Below are 20619 nucleotides of genomic sequence, written 5' to 3'. Positions count from 1 at the left end.
TTCTTGTCAGTTGTCCCTAACATGACTAGGCCGATGTGTTGTTGCCCTAGCACTACTTGTGCTCACTGGGGGCATGTTGATTTGGGGTGCTGCAGCCATGACCTGTTCATCAACGAAAGGGGCACTCTACTCTGGCTCAGGTCTCGATGTTGAGGCCTGTGTTTCTGGAAGAGCAGGAACGTTGGATGAGGGACTTTCTTCCCCAAATTGCTGCTCTGTTGTTGATAGAGCGCTCACCTCCTCTGGCTCAGGATTTGGTGTTGGTTCCTGGGTTATTGGAGGTGATTCTTTCCTTTCTTCCACTGTGGTTTGGTCATTGATGAAAAATCCAAACGGCTGCAATAGAAGTTCATCTGGATCATCATACGGCATCTTAGACCAAAAGCGATGTCCAGCCTTTGTATCTCTTTAGGTCGCACTGTAGGACCACTCTGACTTACTAGCTCATGAGGGACCTCACAATAGACTCTAACACTTGGCTTCTCTTCAGGTTCAGTTGTGGTTATGTGAGCACCCTTTCTTGAATTTTGCCTCGTTGACCCTGCCATAATTTCTATCCTGTACTTTTTGTTATCTGCAAAGAGATGGGAATTCCTCTTCACTGTTGATGTTAATGCATCTAGGTCTGCAGTCATTTTCACTAACTCGAACATCTACAGATGGTCTTTGGTCAGCTGCCTGCTCAAACCTACCTGGTCGGGGGTTATAATGCTGTTTTTTCCATCTTCCATTTTTGCTCTCGTCCTTAGGAGAATCACTAGGGCGATTAACATTTACAGTGGAGGTTGTGTCCGTTTCATTGACTGTTTGCTTATATCTATGTTGTCTTCCATTAAAATGTCTAGGTCTTGGCATATCTCTCCACACTGGAATTGTAGAAACCAGCCTCTTCTCTCCAATGTCCATATATACCATGCTACTGCCATAAGGAGGATTGTCGTTAAGACAAAGACTCTTTTGCACTCCAGCTGGACTGGTGCGCACTAAGAGGCACTTTAGCTCATCCAATCATAGAGCCTGAAAGGTCAGTTTCCCCAAAGTGGAACAGGGCTTCATTTTACAAAGTGAACATAAAGTTTAGGGCATAAAGTGCTGTTGTGATCTGACTTCAAGTGGATTGGGTCTCTTGGACATATTGTTATCGCTTGAATTTGGCAAACCTATGATGCTAATCTATGTTCATAAATTTCACACAAATTTCACTGCAACTTAACCTCCCCCTCTTCCTGGTCTGCGTGTGGTCTCTCTGGGTCTACTCCTCCTCGCTGTGTCCCCTCCACTCTGCTCCTTACTCAGTGGCAAACGCGGCGTCATGCCTTGATAATTGAAGCAACAGCGCAGCTGCTGGTCTGTCGAATCCACCGCGCTTAGGGACTAAACCAAGAACTGGCCAAAGGGAGAGGGTAATTTTTATTCTAAGACATAAAATGCAATTATTCTCTTGAAATAACAGACATAATAGACAGTTGTAAATTACAACTTTTGTTTGGAAGTCAGTGAGAGGATAAGAGGACACGTCAGGCAAGGTGGGCTCATGTCCCCCCTGCCCCCCCGTAGGTGTAATAGTTTATGGTGAGAAATTTAACCTCATAAATTAACATTTTAAATAAGATTGCTCTAAAACAACTTAAAAAAAGAAACAAGTCCACTGACTTCCCTGCTGCAGATCCCAATGAGCCGATTCATGCTTGCCCCTTTGCAGTACGTCATGGTAACTGTTATTACAACAAAATGCCGCATGCTGTCGGCCCCTCTGATGGATAGCTACAGATCACACCAGCAAGCACCTAGCTACCTGCGGCAATGAAAATGGGGATAGATCGGAGTAATGTTGTCTTGAATACAGGAGAGGAAAGATTACTCAAACGTGCATGCATCACTCTAAACACAACTTTGACGGGATAAATGAGAAGGCAAGCAATTATAACATGATTACAAGCTAAGAATAGGTCTCTTTTAAGCAATTTTAAATCTCACTTCTTCAGATTATGAGAACAGTGATTTGCACCAAAGTCTTGTCAAGGCTTTTTCAAAGGAAAAAAGTAGCAGGACTGAGACTAGGCCATAGAACGCGTCAAACAACAGCCCCAAATTTGTATCACACATCTCAAATGCGAAAGATATCTATAAAAATTCTCATATCATTCTCTCATATCATTCACTCATATCATACTTTAAAAGTCTGCCCTGTCCCAGTCCTCTGTGTTGACACTGACCAAGTTTCTCTGATTGGTTAAATCATCTGTCAGTCATGCTCACTGGAAATTAGTAATTGATAATTGTTTGTAATATGTAAATTATTATTTTTTTGTTTTATTTTCTTGACCATGTTATAGTGGTGTTACAAAGTTTTTTTATAAAGCACATTTACAAACAGCCATCACTGCTCCAAAATCCTGTACAACTTGAATTATGACACAGCTAATTCATAATAAATACACATGTAAAGTATTAAAAATAAGACTTCTTTTAATAAAGATTTGAAGTTCTAATGCTCAGAGGGAGAGAATTCCATAGTTTGGCACCTGCTCTGGAGAAATCTGTCTCCTCTTCTCTTAAGTCTGGACTGGAGGCAATCCAGCAGACACTGAGGGCTCTGACTGGGGGTGCAGAGAAAGCATTTCAGATAAAAAAAAAAAAGGTGTTCCCCATCATTAGTTTAATCAGTTGTATTTCGATTGATTCATGCATGTTTGAGTAATTCTGTGCTGTCGTGTGTTTAAAGCTTTGAGGCTTGAGTTTTGGCCTCACCCCTATTTCCTCCCACTTCGTTGTACTTACTTGTGATTATTTAAAACAAAATAGACATTAGAATTCAGAAATGGATACTTTTCAACTATAAACACAGGACGATTCTATTATTGAGCAGTTAAATAAGGATCTATGTATCTTATACTGGAATACTACAAACCTGAAAACATATTATATGTTTTCTTTAAAGGAGTATTTAGAGTGATTTGTGCATTTTTGAGTAATCTTTATTCCTGTATTGAAAGGGTCATTGCTGTGATCTAGCTACCACCTTTTTTCCACTTGTTTCTCTTCTCATGTACTTCTTATTATTATAATCCAAGTTATTGAAAATAATCAACTATTTTCTCACCATATATGAGAGCAACTTCATACCTGATTTAGAGCATGGACATCACATGTATTTCTAACGATAGCGGGAGTACGCGCAAGTGTTTCAGCTACAATATGATTTGATTTTTGTTTAATCATGTTGCGAGTCACAAATTTTCTCTTGAATGCAGCTCTATGCTCAAATAAAAACACTGACATTAGCTGTCTGTGTAATTGCCTTTTTGTAAGCTTGGGTCCTCTGTCAGAGGCCTGGGAGCTTTAGGGTTCTGCAGTATCTTTGCTGTTCCTAGTACTGCACTTTTCTGAACTGAGATGTCTGATATTTTTCCTGGAATCTGCTGTAGCCACTCCTCCAGTTTGGGGGCCACTACCCCAAATGCTCTGATGACCATGGGCACCACTGTTGCCTTCACCTTCCAGGCCTTCTCCAGCTCTACTTAGAGCCCCTGATATTTCTTTAGTTTCTCATGTTCCTTTTTCCTGATGTTCTCATCACTTGGTACTGCAATGTCCACCACAATTGCTTTTCTCTGTTGTTTGTTCACCACCAGACTTGGGGTCTTTGTACTTTGTCTTGTTCTTGCCACTGAGCTGACTTCTTCTCATTGTAGGTATTTGGCCGTAGCTGCTTTCCTTATTGTCTCTTCGAGGTTGCCAATTGCTTTTGGGATAACAAGGTACTTGCAACTTTCCTCAATGTCTACTCAATGTTGCTCAATGTTGTTGCTTCTGGGAGTGACACCCCTTCTGTGAGCACTACCTTCCCTCTCTTTGTCACCACCTGACTGCACTTCTCAAGTACGATTGTTGTAAATCTCGGTGGTGTGGATCAATGAGTCGATGTCCCGCTCACTCATAGTGTACAGCTTGATATCATCCATGTAGAGGAGGTGACTGATGGTGGGCCCATTCCTGAGTTGGTGTCTGTAGTGTCGTTGATGTTTTGACTGAAGGAGTTCAAACCTATGCATAACAGCAGTGGGACTGCAGTGTTTACTACTTGGTATATGCCACAGTTGATGGTCACGTGTGCAAGTGGCTTGCCATTAACCTTCAGGGGGTTTCTATAACCTCATCGAGTTTGCAGTGAAGGCTCTTAGAGTTCAGTTGATGTTATCCAGATCCATGCACTCAGTGATCCATGTGTGCTGCATTGAGACGTAGCCTTTCTTGTAATCAATCCAGTATCAGGTTTTTGTAGAAAAAAAAATAAAACAAAAAAACTATGAATGCTATGCCTATGAATACGCGTGAGATGAGCTTCCATGTTGTGGAGGGTCAGGTTATGGACTGATAGTTGGATGGGATTGTACCCTTTGAGGGATCAGAATTGTACGCCCTTCGGTTAGCCATTCCATTAGCCATTCCATTAGCAGCTGTTTCATTTGTGCAGCCAGGTGCTCATAGAGTGCAGTGAGTTTCTTTAGCCAGTAGACATGGCTACTGTCAGGGCCTGGTGCAGTCCAGTTTTTTCATACCTGAGACTCTTTCCTGTATGTCTGCCACTGTGATGGTGACTGGATTCATATGCCTTTTTAGCACTGTTCAGTTTCTAACCAGGGCAATAACACCAGAGCATGTGGGTCTGCTCTGGTGTTATTACCCTGTCATTGAGTGCACACTTTCATAGGTTGTGTTGTGAATAGACGGTTTACTCATCTGGTTTCATGATCTTGTGTGCACCTCTTTAGGCTGATGGCCAAGCCTTGAACCCTTTCTTTAGCAGTTTCCAGTGCTTCAGGTACGGACATCTGGCTGTATTTCTTAAGTACTTGTTTTGTCATTGCACCTTTCTGGCAGTCTGACAGTTGGCTCACTTCTCTCCATGCTGCCTTGAATTTAGCCTCTAACCGTTATTTCAGTTGTGGGTATTATTTTCATAGGTCCCATGGTTGCTCTTATAACAAAGCATCTTTAGGATCACTACTGCTGATGTGTATATCAGCTCATTTAGTTTAGTGATGGTTGAGGTAGCACTCACTGGGCATGTGCAGTCATGCTCTTCACCACAGGCTCTGCTCCTCCTCTGCCTCACCTCACACACACATCTCACGCACACCTCACACACAGACGACACACACCCTGTAACACCTCAGACACATGACTCACACAGGATCAGACACTTTCATTCAAAGGTTGCAGACTGTATTAGATGCATTCACGTGGCATCACAACATTGTTGAATCCCTATTGTTTAAACAGAGCTGAAGGACAGGTCACAATTCTAAGGAGGAATTTTATGTTTAACTGTCAGATTGCAAATTTGTTGGCCTGGTTTTTGGTTACAGGTCCTCTACCTATATAGTTGAGCAAAATGTGTCTTACCTCAGTACAAATGCATTGTATAAGGCCAATATATGTCCACTGTGTACTGTCTGCAATTATAAAGCATTTTATTGTCAAATAATCAGGAAGTGCACTATTGGTATGCTAGCCTCTGAGAGTTGTGAAAAGCACTTATGAACTCATTGCAGTGAATGATTAGGATGCTTGAAATGCATAAGGTAAGTGAGGAATAACTTTGGACCACTGCAAACCATTTAAAATGTTTTTATGTTTTCAAGACAGTAAAAAAAGTAAAGGTAGGGTGCTTTTCATGCCTCTGTAATTACTGGGCAAATCCACAGGAAAAAACAAAAACCGACACAAACTTAATAGACTTTCCGGTTATTATAACTAAACAAAGCTACAGCGGATTGGTCTATTGTTTCATTTGCTCAAATGCATTCACAACAGTATCACATGAGTTGAAGGGGGTGTGTATTCTTTGGATTTTTTAATGTTTTGAATAAATATTTTTCTTTTGTTTGTCTCCACAGAAGCTCCGATGCCATGCTGCCCATCAACAGGTAAGAGACCCCTCCCACAGAGACATACAGTAGCCTACATACATGTATTTGTATCTATACGCAAGGTTATAGGTCTACCTATTATAATGCCCAGTGAGTGCCCTGATTCATGTACAGGAGGAGAGAGTATTTACTTGTTTAATTTACGTGTGATCACAGTATTAATAAGGTTTTACTCAAAATAAATACTCAAATCAAATCACAACTAACCCAACACATTTACCTGGGATCAAAGCCTCATGAAAAGTCATTGTTGAGTTTGTGAACCTTTTTGCATTTTTTTGTAAATGATAATTAGAGTGTAAAAGTGGCATCTGAGCTAGAAGTTAACATTATTGTAGACGTATGGAGCAGGTGGGCTCCTAATACCTCATTGGGCACCACAATTTTCTAAACCAAGTCAGTGGACTTGTTTCTTTTGTTAAGTTGTTTTAGATCAATATTGCAATTTAAACTATCCAAAATACAACATAAGCCTCATTTCCACTCAGTTTGGAGAGGATCAGTGCGGTCTGCTAGTGCCTCCACTGTCTAAAGTGAAATGTACCGCCCCATTTCAGGGGTCCGAAGTGGATCCAGGAGGGCACTAGCTCCCAGGGGAGTCTGGGTACTGTACGGTTCCAGGCACTGTTCCCTCTAAGCTTCGCGCGTGCGCAATTGCGCACTGCTGACACGGTCTCCGCGCACAGAAAATCTGTGCTGCGCACAAAAAAATCAAACCAGAGTTGAAAATAAAATAAACACACAACAATTCATTCTGCGCTATTTTTCAACGTGAGTCAGTGAGTGTGACCGGCGACTAGCTGCTCCAGCCAATTATGTGATTCACATACATATTTGTGCAGTTTATCCACGTCATTGACAGGCGTCCTCATGTCCCGCTACCAGAGTTTTAGCGGATGTGGCCAATGTGGAGTGAAGACTCACTAATGATTCTCAGTGTTTAACCCCTTAACGTTCCGATGGCCCGCCCTCGGGCGCACTGTTACGCACTGTTTTGCAGCAGTTTTGCGTTTTAAACATGACGAAACGGACAAAACAAAGGAAGCACGCGACCAAGGACACTGTGGATGTTTGTACAAGTTAAACTAGAGGCATCTCAGACCTGGAGCGGTTCGTGGAAACGAGTGAAGATCTAATGGTGGACTGAGGAGCAGAGGACCTTATGTTTTGATGGACTGGATGCTGTTCCTGATCAGTAAGCGTGGTTTATTCTGCTATTGACTTAATTGTGGGTCAAATGTGTATTATATGTAATCATTAGCATTAGCTAATGCCAATCTGCGCCCCCCCCCGATCATCACGCACACACCACTTGGGTGAAGTGTCTTGCCTAAGGACACAATGACAGAAATTGGTCCGAGCGGGACTCGATCCACCAACCTCTGTCACAGAATGACTGTCACACTGTCACATGTACAGTGTATTTTTAGTTTCCAGTGTGTGTTTGTTTACATTTTGAAGTGTGTGTGTTTGTTCACTGTTTGCAGTGTGTGGTTTGTAAATATATATTTATTTTGACCCATACCACTTGTTTTGAATATATTTTATATACAAATACACATTATATATTGTGTTTTGTTATGTAAATGTACAGCAATAGAGCAGCTGTGCAGATACAGATTCCTCTCAGTGTGTATTGGTCATTGACTGTCACTAGTTTATGAGTTGTAAAAATCAAATGATCGTGTCATATACTGAAAAAGAGTTAACGGACTGTCTCCCAGACACAGTAGGACAATCTCACTCAGTCACAGCAAAAGCTTCACACAATGGCTTATGCTCATAATACAAGTCAGAGCTTTATAATAAAAATGTTAAGTGTGTTTTCAACATTGGAGTTTACAGTTGTCTTGGTTTGATTGGAAGCTCATGTTTTGCCATAGTTAAAATTAAATATTTATACTTCCAATAGCATTTACATACTACACAGGTCATGAGCAAGATTTTTGTCATTTTCATTGTATAAGTGGCTAAAGCACTTAATTAAAAGTCTTATAACAGAAATGTAAATGCGATAATTTGATTCTTTTAATAAACCATTTAACTTTGATGAATGCAATGCAGCGTGACCACAGTGCGCACGTCTGATGTCGCTCACAGTGGTCCATGGGACTGCTCAGGGAGTTTGTGTGAGACTCATGAAAAATTAGAGGGAACAATGGTTCCAGGCATGGTTAAAATGACAAAATGACAAAACAGATGACGATTGAACGCAGACAGGCAGAAACAAGACAGCAAAAAGCAGATATAAGCATAAAGTAATAATGTCTCATCAAACTCTGAATTGATCTTGTGATAAACTGCCATATTTACTGTGATCGGACTTATATGTTGAGCCAGTTTGAGATGATAAAACACCGTGTAGAGGCGCAGACAAGTGAAATGCAGAAAAAGTTGACGATAAACCGGAAGCAGTTTTGTTTACACTAGCTTTAGCGACGTCTCACAGCACCACAAACATGGAATTATTTAACATCTTTTTGTGAATCACTGAAATCAGCCTTATAGTTACAAATATTATTCAGATACGATTTAGATTGTATTTATTAAGGAAACATGAGTTATGTTTAGATGAATAGCAGAGATCTGGAAACACAACTCGGCTGGAGGGAGCCACACCAAACAGATCCGCTCTAAGGCCGCCCCAAGCAAACTGTGCCAGTGGAAAAGAGACTATAATGATACACGGATGTCATAGATTATAACTATATAAACAGACACAAGCACAATATGTCTTGAAGTTGATATTTCTGATCTTGTGTCCTTCTGGTTAGCATCTAATGAACAACCTCTTTTACATATTATTAACAAAGAGAACATCTTAAATAATTTAAATGTCATGAAATAAACATATTACTTTAATTTGGAGGTCTGCTTCACTATTCATTTGTCTGTTCTGCCCCTGGTAGCATGGGCTAGCAATTGAATTGAAGTTACAGGCAGAGATATAGTATTTGGCGTGTATGAATGTCTATGGCTGGCACCACTCTCCCTGCTCCACCTGACCAGTAAGCCTGCTCCCACTGCTGTTCTTGGGGTCTGATCCTGAGCTAACCTACATTCCTCTAGGAGCTGTGAAGGAGGGCAGGGGAGGCCAAAGCAGCAGAATCAGTATGAGCCCAGGCTTTCTCTGTCCCTGTGGTGTGTCTGCCCATTCCCTCCTCCTGACCAGGCTGGACACACTGGACACATGTCTGCTGTGGGTTCTGGCTCTGCACATGTCCTCCGCTCTGCTTTAAATGGGATCTGGTTGAAAAGGCCAGCTCCAGACCACAAGCAGGAGGGAGCCTGAGGACATTTTTAACATTAGCCTGCATCGTCATTCAGCAGGGCCACTGTACAGGCCGATTATGGGATGTTCCCACGGACACCATAAAAAGAAAAGCCATAAAATAACAATTTACCGAACGACACAGCTCCTCAGATTCTGGTTGGGTTTGCATGAGGTTTTTGTTTCACGGATTCTGGTGGAAACTCAGAACAGAGCAGGCGGCACAGTTGTTGTTAGGACTTTGACCTCACACAGCGATATTCCAATGGAAATCTCTTTTTTGCAATTATCTTGATAGTGATATTTAACAACATCTTAACAGTGCTTCAGGAATGTTCTAAAATGTCCCTGTAAATGTCTCGATTGTGGTTTTAGTTGATCTCTTTTAGCTTTTAACCATGTGTTACGACCCAGCTTGTCTAGGGTCATGGAAATAACAAAAAACAGATGGAAAAATGGTGAAATAAAGAATAATAATTTAACGTAAGACAAAGTAACAAAAGTGGACTAAAATATTTACGTAAATGTATACAACAAAAGAACCTAAACTAAGAAAGCAAAAACAAATAAGTTTTGTGTGTCTGAAAACTGGTCACATAGGCCAAAGTGACAAAAATAAGGCAAACATAACACGAAAACAAACCACGAGTGTCCCAAAACAAACACGAGTCACATAGCCTACAAATAGAATCAAATGACAAAATAAAAAGAGACACAAAAACGAAACTAGTGTCTCACACATAAAGTTAGACACAGGGATAAACACATGACAGACAAACTAAATGAGACACAGACAAAATGGCACACTGGCCACAAAGGCCAGCCCCGAACAGGTCTGCTGTATCTCCTTAAGTAAAGGAGGTGCTGCAGGTGAGCCACAGGATTGGCCAGGCGGGAAAACAGTCCAATCACCAGGAAGGGCTCACACAGCCAGGATTTCATGGGGAAAAAGGGACAGATTCAGGGTTTCAAACCCTGCATATTTAGGTTATTCTCTCAGACAGAAACACTCAACAAGGTAAAAGGTAGCTACAGCTACATGACATCACAAGGTGGAACAGAGCATTTTCAGCTTTGAAGATCTAGACAGACTAATAATAAAGGGATACTCATGTGTGAATGAAACAAAACTCAGCTCCAGGTATGTTTTTGATGAGGTAACAGCATTATAACATGTAAGCTCACAAGAGTCAAGTTTGTGTAATATAGGACCTTTAAATGACACAATCCAATAGTCCCTCATTTGTGTCATTTGAACTACACAAGCTGCACATCTTAGTTGGTCAAAATACCCTAACATGAAAAATAAAAAAAAGTTTAAAAACTACTTAGTACTTAGCCATCCAGACACAAGAGCAGCCAACCACGACCATGGCAACCACAGAACCTACCTGGGTATATTAGCCAATCAGGAACATGCATGCCCCTTACATCAAAACAAATATGGCTGCTTGCAAGAAAAAAAAGGAGAAAAAAAATCACAAGGGACTGAAAAACATGAACATGATTTGTAGAATCACTGAGTGAAGCACTAAACTCTGTTAATCTGAGGAGAGAAAAATATGATTTTGTTGGCAAATGATGGGTTACCGATGATATCCCTCTATATAAAAAGAGAAATATAATTTTGGATATACCAGGCAAGAGGGGCCTCTCAGTTGTGCAGTTTTGAACGGGAAATCAACAGTCCAATTTCTATTATCTAACTGTTTTAGATCTGTATTGCAGTTTACATTGGACAAAATGTACAATTATGATTTCTGTATGTTGTAGTTTATTATTAAGTACCGGAACAAAAAGCGTAATATGTATTCTTTAACCAGGTGAACTTTCAGATATCTTTAGATACATTTTTAAGACAATTCTGAGAGTAGAAGTAGACAGTAAAGAGAAGAATCACAGTGAAATCAAACTATTACAGGTCCATTTGATTTGAGGGAGCATTTTGGGCCTCCCTGAGTGTTGTTTTGCCCCAGATCTGGAGAACTGAGGCTGGCACCACAGACTGCCCCAGATTAGCCTCTTTAAAACCAGGTTAAATACTAGAAAATCCTGTTCATTTCATATTTACTACAACCTCTTAATAAAAGTGTGCATTTGTGAAAGAACATGGAAGACAGCTCTCTCTTCTAGACAGGAGCAGACAGGAGCAGAGTCTGTAGTATTAGACAGGAGCAGAGTCGTGTTGCACCATGGGCCTCTGGGCTGTAGTTGTCATGTAAATGAAGAGCACATACATGCCCTGCTCTTGCTGTTACTGTGGGAGACTGAGGAAGAGGAGGCTGTTCCACTATGGACTAGGGATGGGCGATACCACATTTTTGGCCCTCGCCACTCACGAAGTGATGGCGAGGGGCATTGTTCTTCCTGGGTTTCTTCTTCTTATTATTATTATTTTTTTTCTCCCCCTGGGATCGCAATTTTCACCCCCTGAACGTCGACGAAAAGTCTCACATGGGGGTATCAAATCGACCGGCTTGGCAAAAAATTCAAGAAAATATGCATCACGAAAATGACCCACACACACTGGCTCGACAGCGCCACCTAGAAAATTCAAAATTTTAAAATGAATTGGGAGCCGACACGCATTTTTTGCCCTAGCTTGACAAAATTCACACCAGTGATAGAGCTCATGGAGACAAGCAAAAAAGCCAATCATAGTGCGGCCCTAGGACGGACAGGAAGTCGGCTATATTGAATCGAAAATTCGCCAAATTTTTCGCTGCGTGTTTTCAAAACGCTACTAGTCTCAGGTTTTTGGTCCAAATGAGCTCAGATTTCACATGCCACATCCAGACACATGGGTTTTCAAAAGTTATCCACGTTTTCTCCAAATTCCACACGGTTCGCCCGTACGCCGCCACCGAAATATGCCTTCGTTTCCTGTTTTTTCGATGTCCTCTCACGACCACAGGCATTGCCCTACAGAGCTCACATTCACATCACATATGCGAGATTGGGGCATGAGTGGAATGCAATATTAATTTTAATCAAAATGAACACTATAGCGCCCCCTACCATAGGGGTGAAACGCAAACATTATCGGATTCCTACGAAATTCGGGGAATAAATTGGGGGCATGACGTGGACCAAAAAATAATATTACGGGCATAGGTCATTTTTCACACTTGGCCACCAGGGGCGCAAAGACTCCAAAAAAAATCATTTAAAAATGTCTGACACGCACATGCATTGGTCTACACAGCTCAAATTCACATCACACGTGTGATATGAGGGTATTAATAAAATGGATTATTAATTGTAATCAAAATGAACACTATAGCGCCCCCTATCATAGGGGTGAAACGCCGATATTATCGGATTCCTACGAAATTCGGGGAATAAATCAGTGGCATCAGAAGAAACAAAAAATTACATTATGGCCATGAGTAATTTTCCACGGTTGGCCACCAGGGGCGCAAATACTAAAAAAAAAATCATAAAAAAATTTCTGACACGCACATGCATTGGTCTACACAGCTCAAATTCACATCACACGTGTGATATGAGGGTATTAATAAAATGCACTATTAATTGTTATCTAAATGAACACTATAGCGCCCCCTACAGTATTGGTAAAATACACAACTTTGTCCGATTGGCATGAAACTTGGGGAGATAATTGTGAGCATTAAAAGGGTCAAAAAAGTCCATTACACCATACCTGTATTATATACGTGGTTGCCGGTGCAAAGCCACAGACCCCTCTCATATAGAGTCAGAGCCACACAGCTCAGGGCCACACTGCATATTAACATTGTTCTTCGTTTTTCCGCCAAAACAATCGCATTTTTCACCCCCTGAACATTCACGAAAAGTCTCACATGGGGGTATAGAATCGACCGGCTCGGCAAAAAATGTCATAAAATTTGTGTCGGGAAAATGTCCCATGCCCCCTGACTCGACGGCGCCACCTAAAAATTCACCCCTATGGGAGAGGAGCCTGGTTTATTTTGGAAAACACACACAAAAAGCAGAACAGTGATAGAGAATGGGGGGACAAGCATAAAAATGAATTGAAGCACTGCTCTATGACAGACAGGAAGTCGGCCATTTTGGATCAAAAATTCGCCACTTCATTCGCAGCGTGTTTTCAAAACGCTACTAGTCTCAGGTTTTTGGTCCAAATGAGCTCAGATTTCACATGCCGCATCCAGACACATGGGTTTTCAAAAGTTATCCACGTTTTCTCCAAATTCCACACGGTTCGCCCGTACGCCGCCACCGAAATACGCCTTCGTTTCCTGTTTTTTCTATGTCCTCTCACTACCACAGGCATTGCCCTACAGAGCTCACATTCACATCACATATGCGAGATTGGGGCATGAATGGAATGCAATATTAATTTTAATCAAAATGAATACTATAGCGCCCCCTACCATAGGGGTGAAACGACAACATTATCGGATTCCTACGAAATTCGGGAAATAAATTGGGGGCATGACGTGGACCAAAAAATAATATTACGGGCATAGGTCATTTTTCACACTTGGCCACCAGGGGCGCAAATACTAAAAAAAAAAATCATAAAAAAATTTCTGACACGCACATGCATTGGTCTACACAGCTCAAATTCACATCACACGTGTGATGTGAGGGTATTAATAAAATGGATTATTAATTGTAATAAAAATGAACACTATAGCGCCCCCTACCATAGGGGTGAAACGCCAACATTATCGGATTCCTACGAAATTCGGGGAATAAATCAATGGCATCAGAAGAAACAAAAAATTACATTATGGCCATGAGTCATTTTCCACGGTTGGCCACCAGGGGCGCAAATACAAAAAAAAAATCATTAAAAAATTTCTTACACGCACATACATGGTTCTAGACAGCTGAAATTCTCATCACACATGTGATATCAGGGTATTAATAAAATGCACTATTAATTGTTGTGTAAATGAACACTATAGCGCCCCCTACAGTATTGGTAAAATACACAACTTTGTCCGATTGGCATGAAACTTGGGGAGATAATTGGGGGCATTAAAAGGGTCAAAAAAGTCAATTACACCATACCTGTATTATGTACGTGGTTGCCGGTGCAAAGCCACAGACCCCTCTCATATAGAGTCAGGGCCACACAGCCCAGGGCCACACTGCATATTAACATTGTTCTTCGTTTTTCTGCCAAAACAATCGCATTTTTCACCCCTTGAACATTCACGAAAAGTCTCACATGGGGGTATAGAATCGTCCGGCTCTGCGAAAAATTTAATAAAATTGGTGTCGGCAAAATGTCCCATGCCCCCTGACTCGACGGCGCCACCTAAAATTTCACCCCTATGGGAGAGGAGCCTGGTTTATTTTGGAAAACACACACAAAAATCAGAACAGTGATAGAGAATGGGGGGACAAGCATAAAAATGAATTGAAGAACTGCTCTATGACAGACAGGAAGTCGGCTATATTGAATCGAAAATTCGCCAAATTTTTCGTTGCGTATTTTCAAAACCCTACTAGTCTCAGGTTTTTGGTCCAAATGAGCTCAGATTTCACATGCCGCATCCAGACACATGGGTTTTCAAAAGTTATCCACGTTTTCTCCAAATTCCACACGGTTCGCCCGTACGCCGCCACCGAAATACGCCTTTGTTTCCTGTTTTTTCGATGTCCTCTCACGACCACAGGCATTGCCCTACAGAGCTCACATTCACATCACATATGTGTGATTGGGGCAAGAATGGGACGCAATATTAATTTTAATCAAAATGAACACTATAGCGCCCCCTACCATAGGGGTGAAACGCAAACATTATCGGATTCCTACGAAATTCGGGGAATAAATTGGGGGCATGACGTGGACCAAAAAATAATATTACGGGCATAGGTCATTTTTCACACTTGGCCACCAGGGGCGCAAAGACTCCAAAAAAAATCATTTAAAAATGTCTGACACGCACATGCATTGGTCTACACAGCTCAAATTCACATCACACGTGTGATATGAGGGTATTAATAAAATGGATTATTAATTGTAATCAAAATGAACACTATAGCGCCCCCTATCATAGGGGTGAAACGCCGATATTATCGGATTCCTACGAAATTCGGGGAATAAATCAGTGGCATCAGAAGAAACAAAAAATTACATTATGGCCATGAGTAATTTTCCACGGTTGGCCACCAGGGGCGCAAATACTAAAAAAAAAATCATAAAAAAATTTCTGACACGCACATGCATTGGTCTACACAGCTCAAATTCACATCACACGTGTGATGTGAGGGTATTAATAGAATGCACTATTAATTGTTATCTAAATGAACACTATAGCGCCCCCTACAGTATTGGTAAAATACACAACTTTGTCCGATTGGCATGAAACTTGGGGAGATAATTGTGAGCATTAAAAGGGTCAAAAAAGTCCATTACACCATACCTGTATTATGTACGTGGTTGCCGGTGCAAAGCCACAGACCCCTCTCATATAGAGTCAGAGCCACACAGCTCAGGGCCACACTGCATATTAACATTGTTCTTCGTTTTTCCGCCAAAACAATCGCATTTTTCACCCCCTGAACATTCACGAAAAGTCTCACATGGGGGTATAGAATCGACCGGCTCGGCAAAAAATGTCATAAAATTTGTGTCGGGAAAATGTCCCATGCCCCCTGACTCGACGGCGCCACCTAAAAATTCACCCCTATGGGAGAGGAGCCTGGTTTATTTTGGAAAACACACACAAAAAGCAGAACAGTGATAGAGAATGGGGGGACAAGCATAAAAATGAATTGAAGCACTGCTCTATGACAGACAGGAAGTCGGCCATTTTGGATCAAAAATTCGCCACTTCATTCGCAGCGTGTTTTCAAAACGCTACTAGTCTCAGGTTTTTGGTCCAAATGAGCTCAGATTTCACATGCCGCATCCAGACACATGGGTTTTCAAAAGTTATCCACGTTTTCTCCAAATTCCACACGGTTCGCCCGTACGCCGCCACCGAAATACGCCTTCGTTTCCTGTTTTTTCTATGTCCTCTCACTACCACAGGCATTGCCCTACAGAGCTCACATTCACATCACATATGCGAGATTGGGGCATGAATGGAATGCAATATTAATTTTAATCAAAATGAATACTATAGCGCCCCCTACCATAGGGGTGAAACGACAACATTATCGGATTCCTACGAAATTCGGGAAATAAATTGGGGGCATGACGTGGACCAAAAAATAATATTACGGGCATAGGTCATTTTTCACACTTGGCCACCAGGGGCGCAAAGACTCCAAAAAAAATCATTTAAAAATGCCTGACACGCACATGCATTGGTCTACACAGCTCAAATTCACATCACACGTGTGATATGAGGGTATTAATAGAATGCACTATTAATTGTTATCTAAATGAACACTATAGCGCCCCCTACCATAGGGGTGAAACGCCAACATTATCGGATTCCTACGAAATTCGGGGAATAAATCAGTGGCATCACAAGAAACAAAAAATTACATTATGGCCATGACTCATTTTCCACGGTTGGCCACCAGGGGCGCAAATACTAAAAAAAAAAATCATAAAAAAATTTCTGACACGCACATGCATTGGTCTACACAGCTCAAATTCACATCACACGTGTGATGTGAGGGTATTAATAAAATGGATTATTAATTGTAATAAAAATGAACACTATAGCGCCCCCTACCATAGGGGTGAAACGCCAACATTATCGGATTCCTACGAAATTCGGGGAATAAATCAATGGCATCAGAAGAAACAAAAAATTACATTATGGCCATGAGTCATTTTCCACGGTTGGCCACCAGGGGCGCAAATACTAAAAAAAAATCATTAAAAAATTTCTTACACGCACATACATGGTTCTAGACAGCTGAAATTCTCATCACACATGTGATATCAGGGTATTAATAGAATGCACTATTAATTGTTGTGTAAATGAACACTATAGCGCCCCCTACAGTATTGGTAAAATACACAACTTTGTCCGATTGGCATGAAACTTGGGGAGATAATTGGGGGCATTAAAAGGGTCAAAAAAGTCAATTACACCATACCTGTATTATGTACGTGGTTGCCGGTGCAAAGCCACAGACCCCTCTCATATAGAGTCAGGGCCACACAGCCCAGGGCCACACTGCATATTAACATTGTTCTTCGTTTTTCTGCCAAAACAATCGCATTTTTCACCCCTTGAACATTCACGAAAAGTCTCACATGGGGGTATAGAATCGTCCGGCTCTGCGAAAAATTTAATAAAATTGGTGTCGGCAAAATGTCCCATGCCCCCTGACTCGACGGCGCCACCTAAAATTTCACCCCTATGGGAGAGGAGCCTGGTTTATTTTGGAAAACACACACAAAAATCAGAACAGTGATAGAGAATGGGGGGACAAGCATAAAAATGAATTGAAGAACTGCTCTATGACAGACAGGAAGTCGGCTATATTGAATCGAAAATTCGCCAAATTTTTCGTTGCGTATTTTCAAAACCCTACTAGTCTCAGGTTTTTGGTCCAAATGAGCTCAGATTTCACATGCCGCATCCAGACACATGGGTTTTCAAAAGTTATCCACGTTTTCTCCAAATTCCACACGGTTCGCCCGTACGCCGCCACCGAAATACGCCTTTGTTTCCTGTTTTTTTCGATGTCCTCTCACGACCACAGGCATTGCCCTACAGAGCTCACATTCACATCACATATGTGTGATTGGGGCAAGAATGGGACGCAATATTAATTTTAATCAAAATGAACACTATAGCGCCCCCTACCATAGGGGTGAAACGCAAACATTATCGGATTCCTACGAAATTCGGGGAATAAATTGGGGGCATGACGTGGACCAAAAAATAATATTACGGGCATAGGTCATTTTTCACACTTGGCCACCAGGGGCGCAAAGACTCCAAAAAAAATCATTTAAAAATGTCTGACACGCACATGCATTGGTCTACACAGCTCAAATTCACATCACACGTGTGATATGAGGGTATTAATAAAATGGATTATTAATTGTAATCAAAATGAACACTATAGCGCCCCCTATCATAGGGGTGAAACGCCGATATTATCGGATTCCTACGAAATTCGGGGAATAAATCAGTGGCATCAGAAGAAACAAAAAATTACATTATGGCCATGAGTAATTTTCCACGGTTGGCCACCAGGGGCGCAAATACTAAAAAAAAAATCATAAAAAAATTTCTGACACGCACATGCATTGGTCTACACAGCTCAAATTCACATCACACGTGTGATGTGAGGGTATTAATAGAATGCACTATTAATTGTTATCTAAATGAACACTATAGCGCCCCCTACAGTATTGGTAAAATACACAACTTTGTCCGATTGGCATGAAACTTGGGGAGATAATTGTGAGCATTAAAAGGGTCAAAAAAGTCCATTACACCATACCTGTATTATGTACGTGGTTGCCGGTGCAAAGCCACAGACCCCTCTCATATAGAGTCAGAGCCACACAGCTCAGGGCCACACTGCATATTAACATTGTTCTTCGTTTTTCCGCCAAAACAATCGCATTTTTCACCCCCTGAACATTCACGAAAAGTCTCACATGGGGGTATAGAATCGACCGGCTCGGCAAAAAATGTCATAAAATTTGTGTCGGGAAAATGTCCCATGCCCCCTGACTCGACGGCGCCACCTAAAAATTCACCCCTATGGGAGAGGAGCCTGGTTTATTTTGGAAAACACACACAAAAAGCAGAACAGTGATAGAGAATGGGGGGACAAGCATAAAAATGAATTGAAGCACTGCTCTATGACAGACAGGAAGTCGGCCATTTTGGATCAAAAATTCGCCACTTCATTCGCAGCGTGTTTTCAAAACGCTACTAGTCTCAGGTTTTTGGTCCAAATGAGCTCAGATTTCACATGCCGCATCCAGACACATGGGTTTTCAAAAGTTATCCACGTTTTCTCCAAATTCCACACGGTTCGCCCGTACGCCGCCACCGAAATACGCCTTCGTTTCCTGTTTTTTCTATGTCCTCTCACTACCACAGGCATTGCCCTACAGAGCTCACATTCACATCACATATGCGAGATTGGGGCATGAATGGAATGCAATATTAATTTTAATCAAAATGAATACTATAGCGCCCCCTACCATAGGGGTGAAACGCAAACATTATCGGATTCCTACGAAATTCGGGAAATAAATTGGGGGCATGACGTGGACCAAAAAATAATATTACGGGCATAGGTCATTTTTCACACTTGGCCACCAGGGGCGCAAAGACTCCAAAAAAAATCATTTAAAAATGCCTGACACGCACATGCATTGGTCTACACAGCTCAAATTCACATCACACGTGTGATATGAGGGTATTAATAGAATGCACTATTAATTGTTATCTAAATGAACACTATAGCGCCCCCTACAGTATTGGTAAAATACACAACTTTGTCCGATTGGCATGAAACTTGGGGAGATAATTGGGGGCATTAAAAGGGTCAAAAAAGTCAATTATACCATACCTGTATTATGTACACGGTTGTCGGTGCAAAGCCACAGACCCCTCTCATATAGAGTCAGGGCCACACAGCCCAGGGCCACACTGCATATTAACATTGTTCTTCGTTTTTCCGCCAAAACAATCGCATTTTTCACCCCTTGAACATTCACGAAAAGTCTCACATGGGGGTATAGAATCGACCGGCTCTGCGAAAAATTTCATAAAATTGGTGTCGGGAAAATGTCCCATGCCCCCTGACTTGAGAGCGCCACCCAGAAAATTCAAAATTTTAAAATGAATTGGGAGCCGACACTCATTTTTCGCCCTAGCTTGACGAAATTCACACCAGTGATAGAGCTCATGGAGACAAGCAAAAAAGCCAATCATAGTGCGGCCCTAGGACGGACAGGAAGTCGGCTATATTGAATCGAAAATTCGCCAAATTTTTCGTTGCGTGTTTTCAAAACGCTACTAGTCTCAGGTTTTTGGTCCAAATGAGCTCAGATTTCACATGCCACATCCAGACACATGGGTTTTCAAAAGTTATCCACGTTTTCTCCGAATTCCACATGGTTCGCCCATACGGCGCCACCGAAATACGCCTTCGTTTCCTGTTTTTTCGATGTCCTCTCACGGCCACAGGCATTGCCCTACACAGCTCAAATTCACATCACACGTGTGATGTGAGGGTATTAATAGAATGCACTAATAATTGTTATCTAAATGAACACTATAGCGCCCCCTACAGTATTGGTAAAATACACAACTTTGTCCGATTGGCATGAAACTTGGGGAGATAATTGGGGGCATTAAAAGGGTCAAAAAAGTCAATTATACCATACCTGTATTATGTACATGGTTGCCGGTGCAAAGCCACAGACCCCTCTCATATAGAGTCAGAGCCACACAGCCCAGGGCCACACTGCATATTAACATTGTTCTTCGTTTTTCCGCCAAAACAATC

At 41.6% G+C, this 20619-nt stretch overlaps 1 protein-coding gene across 1 annotated transcript in view; it reads left to right on the top strand.

Moving 5' to 3' along the window:
* Nucleotides 1-20619, top strand: part of LOC129457253 (uncharacterized) — a 40321-nt gene that overhangs the window by 4342 nt on the left and 15360 nt on the right. Inside the window, exon 2 of the mRNA XM_055230273.1 lies at nucleotides 5904-5933. Within this exon, the coding sequence (XP_055086248.1) occupies nucleotides 5904-5933 (30 nt within the window). The remainder of the gene's footprint in view (nucleotides 1-5903; nucleotides 5934-20619) is intronic.

This window comes from Periophthalmus magnuspinnatus, chromosome 20, assembly GCF_009829125.3.
Source record: "Periophthalmus magnuspinnatus isolate fPerMag1 chromosome 20, fPerMag1.2.pri, whole genome shotgun sequence".
NCBI lineage: Eukaryota > Metazoa > Chordata > Actinopteri > Gobiiformes > Gobiidae > Periophthalmus > Periophthalmus magnuspinnatus.
This window is presented reverse-complemented; position numbering and strand designations above follow the sequence as displayed.